The 11866-nt window shown below is 43.1% G+C and overlaps 1 protein-coding gene and 1 non-coding gene across 2 annotated transcripts in view; both read left to right on the plus strand.

Moving 5' to 3' along the window:
* LOC129630304 (FRAS1-related extracellular matrix protein 3-like) overlaps positions 1 to 8332 on the plus strand; it is a gene marked incomplete at its 5' end in the record, with an annotated part of 104754 nt that extends 96422 nt beyond the window's left edge. The window contains 3 exon segments of the mRNA XM_055550806.1: positions 3791 to 3940; positions 8138 to 8183; positions 8185 to 8332. Of these exon segments, the coding sequence (XP_055406781.1) occupies positions 3791 to 3940; positions 8138 to 8183; positions 8185 to 8332 (344 nt within the window).
* On the plus strand, positions 2780 to 2851 carry TRNAC-GCA (transfer RNA cysteine (anticodon GCA)). The gene has a single exon. It is a non-coding gene; the product is annotated as a tRNA-Cys (tRNA).
* Positions 8333 to 11866: the final 3534 nt, after the last annotated feature.

Raw genomic sequence — 11866 nt, forward strand, 5'->3', positions numbered from 1 at the left:
GTTTCCAGAATCTATTTTGTCTTCCGAGGTAACTGAGAAAACATCTCCCAGTCTTCCGTCTCTTGGCCTCTCTCCTGTTCAGGGTGGTTTGGCAAAGTTTAACAACAGCGCGTCTGTGCCTTCACCTGTAAGTCCTCTTTGGACCTTGGTATGAAATTTCTCTGAATCTGCACAGTGAACTCACTTTTAAATGATGGTCATATCTCTCTCGGAAGTTTCCCTTTCCACTTTGTCGTATTTCTTTTTCTTATTTCCATTTAAAGGGCATTTTCTTTTAAAGGAGAGAAAAGCACAGCTATGGCTGTAGAATCCATTTAACATAAGTGGTCAAAACACTCTACTCTCATAACTGCCCACCCATAAGAAGCATTGCCAGCCTCTCAGATTTTTAAACAGACCTTGAGTGACAACTACTTAGAGATACCACTGGGCTGCACAGAGCATCTCTTTCCTCTATTTGAACAAATCTCTTTCCTCCATTTGAACAAATCTCAGTATACAGAGCATCTCGGAAGAATTTCGTGATTTTTCTTCTAAGTGACGCTGTCCTCCTGTTACATCCTGTATTTTAAAGTATTCAGAGAGGCTTGATTCTTACACTTTTTTTCTGAACAGTGACATAACTCAATTTTTTTTTATCTTTCTTACCTTTCTCCCTTCCCTAATACCACACAGAGTAAATTCTCTGCTAAATAAGCAGATCCGTTAGTCTCAACTTTAAAAAAATATAATTTGTAGTAAGTTCAAAGTATATCAGAAGTGAATTAAAATTAGCTACTCGACAAATTCTTGAATATAACACACCAACCAAACTGTTTCTAAGGGGATGTGGAATGTGGTCGCTGGTCTTGAGGCATTGGTAAGGCTCTGATAACACAGAACAGTGTGTAAGAATGGCGGCTTTAACGTTTTAACTCTGTAAAGAGGTGCTAAAGCACGAGACCACGATAAGGGTAAAGTGTGTCACCTACAGTGTGGAGGAAACTGGCTCTATCTGGAAAACCTCAGTGTAGGAGATATGCTGATTAGCTGCTCTGATAGATGATCAAACAAGAGGGAGTGCATTAGGATGAGGCAGTATCCCTAGGGTGTATCAAGCAAAGGATGCAGGCTTGTCCTGGACCAGATGTGAGCCATACTCGCATAAGAGATCCAGAATGGACCCGTCTTAGGCTTGTCCAATAGCGCCATCTAGAGGGATGAACAATCCCCACAGAAGCACTGCCAAATGCTAATTAATGAGGAAGGATTAATGATCAGCCAGGATAGGGATGCAGACTGAAGGGCCTTAGCACGCACACATCCTTAACAAGCGGATGGCAGATGAGAAGTACCATGGGAATGAGAGATCTCCAAAGAACACACCAAAGTGCCCATGAGAAGCAGAATCTGCTCGCTTCCAATCTTCTAAGACCCAAGAGTGCGGTCACCATGATAAAACCCATCAAGATCTTGTCTGCTTCTCTTGTTCACCCTGTTTCCTGTCCAAGCTTAGAGGTATCCGAAACATCAGCCAGCAACAATGGAGGGGTGGAGTGAAACTTCTGAGTCAAAAAGAGAGGATGGGGACTTCACTGGTCTAAGTGGCTAAGACTTGGCGTGTTTCCAATGCTGGGGGTCTGGTCTCCACCCCTGGTCAGGGAACTAGATCCCACCTGCAGCAACTGAAGATTCTGCTTGCCACAACCAAGACCCAGTGCAGCCAAAAAAAGAAATAAAAATGTTTACGAGAGAATGACCTCCCACACCCTTTCCTGTAAAGAGCAAGAGTGACCCATCAGTACAATTAGTGAGCTGTGCAAAGTGTTAGGCGAGCACGGGATAAGGAACAACTTCCCCCTTAAGGGCATATATGGCCTCCCAGGGGCTTCCCAGGGGACACTAGCGGTAAAGAACCTGATGGCCAACACAGGAGACATAAGAGACACGGGTTCAATCCCTGGGTCAGGAAGAGAGCATGGCAACCCAATCCAGTATTCATGCCTGCAGAATTCCATACATCGAGGAGCCTGGCAGGCTACACAGTCCATAGGATTGCAAAGAGTCGGACACGACTAAGCAACTTAGCATGCATACACACATGACCTCCCAGAGCAGGTTACTCAGTCAAAGTCTTTCAAAAGGAGTGTGTGAAATTAACATGTTGAGAAGGGAGTTTCAGCTCCAAGGACATCACCAGTGAAGACGGAGGCCCTGACCGCGTGCTGTGCTGGCTGCCTGGAGAGCTGTTTTGTGTAACAGGCTCACAGGGCAGAGGGTCAGGAATGGTACGTGAAGACTCCAGAAAGAACGGACACTAGTCAGATTATGAGAGCTCTGGCACACTGCCGTCAAACGTTTGGTAAAACTCTCTGCAGCACGAAAAGATCTGCTAAAACGCATCCTAGGCAAATCTGCTTATTACATTGGGTTTCTACCTTCCAAAATCCAAATTCCATTCTGATATGCTTCTGTGTTGAATCGTGCTTGCCAAGGTTTTGTCTCTGTCGTGTCGATTTTCCATTTACCAGCTCAGCGGTCATGCCCCTGTGGTGAAGCTGCTGCCTGGTATGGATATCTTTTTGCCTCTGAATGTCACAGTCTGAGAAAAAGCATCCGTTTCTGACCTTTATCATGTCAAGTGTAACAGCTGAAACTTGTATAAGCTTTGAAGAGTCAGTTAAGTTCATAGGCTGCTTTTTAGAACTGAGAGAACTGGAAGTGGATGAGTATGTCTGCTTGGCCAAGTCTTGACTTGTCAAACTTTTCCCCCCTTTAGATGTATTCCTCTCTTCGGGCTTCCTTGGTGGCTCAGATGGTAAAGCGTCTGCCTGCAATGCAGGAGACCTAGGTTCGATCCCTGGGTGGGGAAGATGCCCTGGAGAAGGAAATAGCAACCCACTCCAGGATTCTTGCCTGGAGAATTCCCACGGACAGAGGAGCCTGGTGGGCCACAGACCATGAGGTTGCACAGAGCTGGCCATGACTCAGCAACTAACACGTCCACTTTCACCTGCTCTCAGAGTCTGATGCCCACCCTGGCCGCCCTCAGCCTTCTATTCTAGGGGACCCCTCTTTTTGCCTCTGGGGGTAGCAGTTCAGGAATAGAATTTGTCTTTGTGACAAACTTATGGGATAAGGTGCAGCAGCAGACCCCGAGTTCAGACCCCTGGCTGGACTGTGCCTCAACATGAAGGGCCCTTCTCCCTAGTCTTTTGGACTCTGGGTGGGGGGAGGGGGGGATGATTTGGGAGAATGGCATTAAAATATGTATAATATCATATAAGAAATGAATTGCAGTCCATCCGATGCAGGATACAGGATGCTTGGGGCTGATGCACTGGGATGACCCAGAGGGATGGTATGAGGATGGAGGTGGGTGGGGGTTCAGGATGGGGAACACGTATACACCCGTGGCGGATGCCTGTTGATGTATGGCAAAACCAATACAATATTGTAAAGTAAAAAAAAAAAAAAAAGCCTCCCTAGTTCCCCACCATCTTTTCCCTAACGATAGCTGGCTTGCTGGATTTATAGCTAGTTGACCAGTTTTGCCCAACTGGGAAACTTCTTTGCACGACAGATCTCTCTTAAAGGAGGAAAATGAATAAAATACTGATTTTCTAAGCCATCATGGCATGAGACTCCTCCTTGACGTGGTCGTTTGTGTGTGTTGCCTGTTTCCTCTCGAGCCCGTGGGACCTGTCAAGTCTGGTGATTGTGACAAACGCCCAGGCTCCTGCGGGGCCAGAGGAGACAAGGGTCCTGGGAGGCAGCAACATTCTTAATTTGTCCCTTCATGTCTCCCCAGAGCCTGCCCTGCACTTTGGAGATGCTGAATATCACGTTGATGAAAGTGCTGGCTCCGTGGAGGTTTGCGTCTGGAGGACAGGCACGGACCTTTCCCAAGCGTCCTCTGTCACCGTGCGCTCCAAGAGAACAGAGCCGGCCTCAGCAGAAGGTGAGCAGCCTATTTTTAAAATGTGTCCATCCTGACATTCGTATAGGGTGAGGTCTAGTCTGTTCAAGTGTACCATGCCAAGTCTTTGTGGAGAGGCTCTGATTTAAATTTTCTCCTCCCTGGCCTTATAGAATGACTTCTGCTGTTTATGCAAGAAACAGAATATTCGAGTAGCAGCCTTATATGACTTGTTGATTCGTTCATTAACTACTTAGGAAAGTGAAGTCGCTCAGTTGTGTCCGACTCTTTGCGACTCCATGGACTGTAGCCTACCAGGCTCCTCTGTGTATGGGATTTTCCAGCACACGTACTAGAGTGGGTTGCCATTTCCTTCTCCAGGAGATCTTCCCTACCCAGGGATTGAACCTGGGTCTCTTGCATTGTAGGCAGATGCTTTACTGTCTGAGCCACCAGGGAAGTCCCATTAACTACTTGCTTGGGTCCAAATTAACCTTCCGAAGTTAAGAATATTCACTGTGACAACCTAGAGGGGTAGGTAGAATGGGGTGGGAAGTGGAGACAGACTCAAGAGGGAGGGGACATAAGGATATCCATGTTGATGTATTGGCATAAAACACAATATGGTGAAGCAATTACGCTCCAATTAAAAATAAATCAATTTTTAAAAAGGAATTTTTGTAGGACTTCCCTGGTGACCCAGCAGATAAGAATCCACCTGCCAAGGCAGGGGACATGGGTTCCATCTCTGGGCCGGGGAGACTGCACACACCGCAGGGCAGCTAAGCCCGTGCACCACGACTACTGAGCCCACCTGCCCTGGAGCCTATGCTCCCTGGCGAGAGGAGCCACACAGCAAGGAGCCCATTCCCTGCAACTAGAGAATGCTTGCGCGGAATAACAAGGGCCAGCACAGCGCAAAATAATTAATTTAAAAAAGAATATTTGTAAAGACTAGAAGCTGCTCATAAACACTATGTCATTCCGAGATGACTGAGCAGGTATACCAGCTCCTGGGAGAACCCAGGCACCTATTGGCCCCCCAGGAGGTTAGGAGGCTGTCACTTCTGACTCTCCAGCATTTTCCTTGGCTTCAAGAAGCATGTTCTCACACCCCACTCCCCTTTGCCTTTCTTGATGTGGACAAGCAAAGCCTGGCTGGCAGTATAGTTAAATGGTTCTGAACATCACTTTCTCTGTGTTGAAGCTGTCAGCTGCTTTACCAACCAAAACAAATAAACAAAGGAAAAAAAAAAAAAAAAAACACAGTAGGATTCAGGAAGAGACAGGGAAATTTCCATCTGCATTGAAACCCACATTTTTTTCATTGCTAACAGGGACCTTAATCTCCTGGGATGTGACAGGCAGCATAATTCAGGATTAGTATCATACAAGTCCAAGACACTTGAGGATCTGTTAAGATAAAAACTAAATAAAAGCACAAATCTTGCAAATACAACTCAGCAATCTAAACACCTACAGGCACTGACAGGAAGTGCAGAGAAAATGTGTCTATGAAAATGTGCACCCGGGCTCAACATGTGCCCAAGAGACAGTTAAGGGAACTGAAGACAGCTGCTCTGGGGAGAATCCCATACTCTAACACGTCAGTGAATATATCCCATCATATTGTGCGTGGCACCACTGGTGCTCCTCTGTTGAGTTCTTCTGTTGTTTCTTGCTTAGCTTTTATTTTTTTTGGATTTTCTTTCTTCCCTCCTTCTTTGCTTAATTTTCAGGCCAGGCTCTTTCTCACACTCTATATATTTGTGAAACCAAAAGTGAATAGACCAGTTGGCTCCTTGGACTCTTTCTATGGTTAGGAAAAAAATTAAAAAATTTTTAGGTGAATTCCTTTTCATACCAGTAATGACCCTTTGCTAGCCCTCAGGGAGGGATGGACAGATAGAAGTGATCTATGCTTGAGGTCATGACTCATGGGTTTGAACAGGAGCTATGCAGAGGTAACAGTTTAGACTTGATGATCTCTAGAGTCTAGAAAATACTTGACATCTGCTCAGGTTGGAGAATTAACAATAATAATGATGTACCCATATGTATATCATCATTATTTATGACATAAAATTATAATTTCTATGTACTGAATGCTTGCTATTGGACAGACTCTGTGCTAGCATCCTTGCTGTATTATTTCTAATCTTCACAACAACTTTGGAAAATAGCAATAATCTTCTCCCTTTTGATGTTAAAGAAATTGAGACTCAAACAATGAAATAGTTTATACAAGTAAACAGCAGAATTAACATGTGAACTCAAACCCATAAGATCCCAAATCCCCTTTCCTTTACTCTCCTGCCTTGGTGCTTTTTCACCATCATCTTGTTTTTTTCATAATGTAATTATCTCAAACTTACAGAAAAGTAATAGGTACAGTAAAAAACACACACACACACACACATTGTCCATTGAGAGCAGGTTGCCAATAAATCTGGAACCATCTCTTCAAAAATGTGGAGGCCAACTCCTATAGAGACATTCTCCTGTGTACCCACAATACAAACTTGAAATCAGGGTACTGATACATGACTACTCTCATCTGCAGACCTCATTCAAATTCTACCAGCTGTCCCCCAAATCATTCTTAAAAGCAAAAAAGTTCAGTTCAAAATCACATTCTATTTTGTACTATGTCGTTTGGTTTTGTATACCATCTGCACAGTTTCTTGGCTTTCTTTGACTTTTATGACTTTTATATTTTTCAAGATTATAAACCAGGGGGAGGGATAAATTAGGAGTTTGGGATTAACAGATGGACACTACTATATATAAAAATAGATAGTCAACAAGGACCTCCTGTATAGCACAAAGAATTGTACTTAATAGTCTTGTAATAACCTAAATGGGAAAAGACTTTGAGAGTAAATAGATATGTATATATGTGTAACTGAAATGTCCTGCTGTGCACCTGAAACACAGCATTGTCAATCAACTATGGGGCTTCCCTGGGAGCTCAGACGGTAAGGAGTCTGCTTGCATTGTAGGAGAGCTGGGTTCAATCCTTGGGTCAGGAAGATCCCCTGGAGAAAGAAATGGCAACCACTCCAGTCGTCTTGCCTGGAGAATCCCATGGACAGGAGTTGGGTGGGCTGCTGTAAGCCACCCGGCTCCTCTGTCCATGGGGTCACAGAGTTGGACACAACTATACTATACTCCAATATAAAATAAAAATTTCAAAGAAATATTACAAATCAGTTTTGTAAAATACCTACCAGGTTGGGCTTGTCTGATTTTCCTCATAATTAGATTCAGGCTCTGCATCTTCAGAAGGAATATCACAGAAATGGTACTGCCTTTTTGCTGCCTTCTAGCCAATGGGACACAATTGCAATTTATCCCGCTGTTGGTGATATTAACTTTGATCACTTGGTTAAGGTGGTATGTGCCAGGTTTCTTTACTGTGAAGTTACTTTTCTTCCTTTGTAATCAAGAAGTCTTTTTGTGTTAGTTGCTCAGTCGCATCAAATTCTTTGCAGCCCCATGACCTGCCAGGCTCTTCTGTCCATGTAATTCTCTGGGCAAGAATTCTGGAGTGGGTTGCCATTCCCTTCTCCAGGGGATCTTCCCAACCCAGGGATCAAACCCAGGTCTCCCACATTGCAGGCAGATTCTTATCTGAGCCACGAGGGTAGCCCCCAAGAAGTCTTTTATGGGGAGATAATTTGAGACAATGTAAATATTCTATTCTTCCATTTATTTACATACATTACTCAGGGTTTCTTGTTCTATTCTCCTTGATTATAATTTGTCATGACATTGGATGACTTTTTAAATAAATAGCAAAGAAGTGATACAATGAGGTAAGCCAGCTCACAAAATGATTACATTGAGAAAATGGCAGGAACTTCATGGCCCAGTAAAACTGAGCAGAATATTGTAAGGTTAAACTAGATGTCTGGGAAAGGTGAATGAGTGAAACCTGGTCAAAATGAAAGTCACAATCGTGGTCTTAATTGTTCACATATCGGTGTATCGGTGGGATTTTTTGTGGAAGTGCTTGGAAGCTGATGGAGAGCATTGGTGGGGATCGCACGTGGACGGATGTGTGGTGGTCATGCATTTTGTAGAACGTGGAAGTTTCCCCTGAGGATCAAGCCAAAAAATATGAGTTTGAAGGTGCCATATACATAGGAAAATGCTAAGGACCAGCCATCTTTCTCTGAAGGAAAACTTTGAGCAGTGACTCCTGCATCTTACTCTTGGCTTTTTCTTTCCCACTAGCTGGATTAGATTACATTGGCGTCAGCCAAAAACTGAACTTCGCTCCAGGGACAGCCCATCTTTGAGGGTTCAGAGCGGTTTGAATTACTTCTTCAGATGCCGCTGGGTGCAGCGCTTGGAGAGCCCAATAAAACCATTTTCATCAATGACACGGTCACTGACTGTAAGCAGAGTGCTTGTCCTCCTTTTGGTTGAAAGACTTTAAAGGAGAGGAAGCAGCCAAAACAGCTCTCCTAACAACGGTTTCCAGCTCACTACAACCCTGGGGTATCAATGGTATTGTACTGTCACTGGTGTTACATACATTCTGGTGATATGCACAAGTGTAGTGTATGCAACTGTATCAAAATACAGAGGAAGAATAAGCCTACAAAGGATTATTACACTGTGCTCTGTTTTTTCCTTTTTTCTTTTACTTTGTCACCAAGGGCAGTGAAACCCATTGTCGTCAATTAAATCAACAGTTAAGAACAAAAGGCTCAACCTTTCTTTGTCCATTGATGCTGGACAAGAAGCACATTTCAGCTACAGTGATGCCTTCATTCTCTTCCAGCTTTTCAGGTTATAGTGCTAAGAGTGCCCTTAGCACTCGTTCCTGACTCTCTCTCCAGGTACAGGAGCTGATAAAAACAAGGGCACTTGTACTCAACATATCACCCTGAGCCATTCTAAAAAAGCCAGACTTCCCCTCCAGACTGGTTCCCAGGTGGCGCAGCTCATTAGCAAACAGGAATGGAAACTGGAGGTTTGGATCCTTCAGGCAGCACCATGTCCGTTTGCAGGGTGCATCTAGGCTCCTGCTCTTGAGCTGCCTCATGTTACTGGCCTCCCTTCTACTCAGACCTAAGGCTGATGCTACAGATGAGAAAAATGACCTATCTGTAAGCTGCCTGAACAGCAACCAGACAGGAGCTCCACTTGTAGTGTTGGCGACGCTCAGAAGTCAGTGCACACTCTGTGCTGCAGTGTGAAAGGTCTTCTCTCCCAACTGACCTTGACCTTCCCTAGAAGGAGCTACTGTTGTCTGTGCATCAAGACAGGGACATGTTTCTGACTTCAAACCAGATCAATCATGTCTCCAAAGTGACAATACACAGGGAAAATGTGCTGAGAATAACTTTCCATGTAAAAAAATGGTCCCTTCTGTGAAAGATGACATAATCAACCAAAATCATTCTGTCACCGAGGCCAGTTGACCACTGTCAATCCATCACATCATCCCTATAAGGAGAGGTGTTTATGGCTCTACCAAGGAACATCTCATCTTCACTGTAAAAATGAGATGACTCAGCTATCATTCATTTAATGACCCACACATTCAGCATGCTGCCTTTTAGTTTCATAACTGGATTTACAAAGTTGAGTAGAAACAAGCAAGTCACAATCCAAAGTTATGTAACATTTGTTCCACGTAAAGGAAAGGGAAAGCAACAAATGTAGTAACTTGGTGCATCTCCAACTTCCTAAGCATCACTGGGAGGGCTTGAGACAGAAATGCAAAACCTTCCCACCAGATTTCAGTTCAGTAAACTGGAGGACGACCCGAGCATCTGTAATTTTAACAAGCTCCCAGGTGTTGCCACTGGCTGTTCCTCCAACCACACAACGGTTCCAAAATAAATGAGAGGCAATGATTATGATGCTAGTACATGACAACTCACCAGAAAAATCTCTTCTAAAATTATCTGCAGATCCAAAATTCAACATAAAAGCATTTTTGGGTTTCCCAGGTGGTGCTAGTGGTAAGGAACCCACTGCCACTGCAAGACACATTAAGATGCGGGTTCTATCCCTGGGTCAGGAAGATCCCCTGAAGAAGGGCATGGCAACCCACTCCAGTATTCACGCCTAGAGAATTCCATAGACAGAGGAGCCTGGCAATCTACAGTTCAGAGGGTTGCAGAGTCGGACATGACTGAAGCGACTTAGCACACTCTGAAATAATATTGATCTTCCTCACCCAAAAAATGTTACCCTGTTGCTGTATGTTAATCTTCATGTTAATTTGAAGATACTATTAGGTTTCATTATTTTGCTTTGGTAAAATGCGTTTAAAGCAGTCCTTTTCAAAATTTCCTGTGCATGAGTCACCTTTGAGCATCTTATTAAAGTGCAGATTCTAGTGCAGCAGGTCTGACATGAGGCCTTAAGAGTCTGCATTTCTAACAAGCTCCCATGTGAAGGTTTTAGTCGATCACTGCAAGTACAAAGATGACCATGTTCTTTGCTTTCAAAATACATCAGATTCAGGGTGATACCTTTTTCCACGTGAAACTTGCAGCACTGGGTGATACCTTAGACACAAGCAGAAAAGTGGCTTCAGAGAGAGGTACACGTGGTGAGGATAGCAGAAAGCTAACCTGATTGCTTCTGCTGTCAAGGTTCACCAGTGTTCAGGGAGTGACTGCCTAAACATACGCAGTAACTTTAAACTTGCACAAATCCATGTGTGAGGGCTATGCTGTATTCTGGCCTCAGACACTGAGACAGGTTACGCTATTATTTTTACAGAGCTGCATCTGCCTTTAAAATGGTTGCAGGAACCAGGATAATTGCGTTCTATGCCTGAAACAAGTGCATTATTTTGGACTTAATTGTCTCTCCATACTTTTCCCAATTTGCACTGAGTTAATTCCCCCAGGGAAACTGACAGGAACAGTGTCCAGCGTTAAGGACTGGTGGTTTCTCAGAAATGAGATTTATGTATGTTCCTTAAAATGTTACTACAACTGAATTTATCCACAACACTAAGGACACGTGGATCTTTAACAATTTTTTTAAAACACATGTACACAGAGTCAAATATTATAAAGCTTAATCACATTTGAAACAATTACTTAAAACAAATTGGTATTAGCTAGTTTAATATTAACAATATTGACCCTTTTTACTGTCTATCATGTACCTGTCACATTTGACACTGAATGTTCTACAAAGACCAACATTTAGATATTCATAAATGCCACTACCCTAAATTAGGGAATTGAGTTCAGATTAACACATTATGAGTATATGTAAGCCCTGCAATAAAATCAAAGCACACACTTTAAGTCTACTATATGAATTTGAAATACCCTAAATTTTAAAAAGTTTGCTATTGGAAAACTTTCCATTTTTTTCTCCAAGGTTACATTAATATTTAAAATACTGAAGTTGAAATGATAACATTAGTTTTACTGGATACCTTCCCAATAAAATGTAATCTTCCCAACAGAGTAATACACAATTATCTATTAAATGAAATAGTCTAACAACTGACTGTGACCCTGTGGTCACCTAGGTAAACACCCAGCCTCTTCTAAGATAGCTTTAGGACCATTCATTCCACCCATTTAAACTTTCTATTCCTCAACTGTAAATTGAGGAAATCAAATGGGTTTCAATTTTGAGTCTACTCTACCAACAATTCCTCTTTTAAAATAGTTGGTTGGGCTTAAGTCATCATTTTTCCTTAACTAGCAGTATAAATAAAAACTTGGCTTTATTATAGATAAACGTGCAACAGTGATATCCTAACTGACCTGTGATCCACAATGCTAAATTTTGATAAACTGTTTCTTATGCTTTTTTCAAGTGTTTCAATTTACACACGTATATCCCAGTGTCCCTGAGCTCTGAAGGACTGGAACTAGCTTCCTTTTACATTTCCACTCTCTGCCTCCCTCCCATCTCCACCATCACCAACACACATACACACACACACACACACACACACACACACACACACAC

Source organism: Bubalus kerabau, chromosome 16, assembly GCF_029407905.1.
Source record: "Bubalus kerabau isolate K-KA32 ecotype Philippines breed swamp buffalo chromosome 16, PCC_UOA_SB_1v2, whole genome shotgun sequence".
NCBI lineage: Eukaryota > Metazoa > Chordata > Mammalia > Artiodactyla > Bovidae > Bubalus > Bubalus kerabau.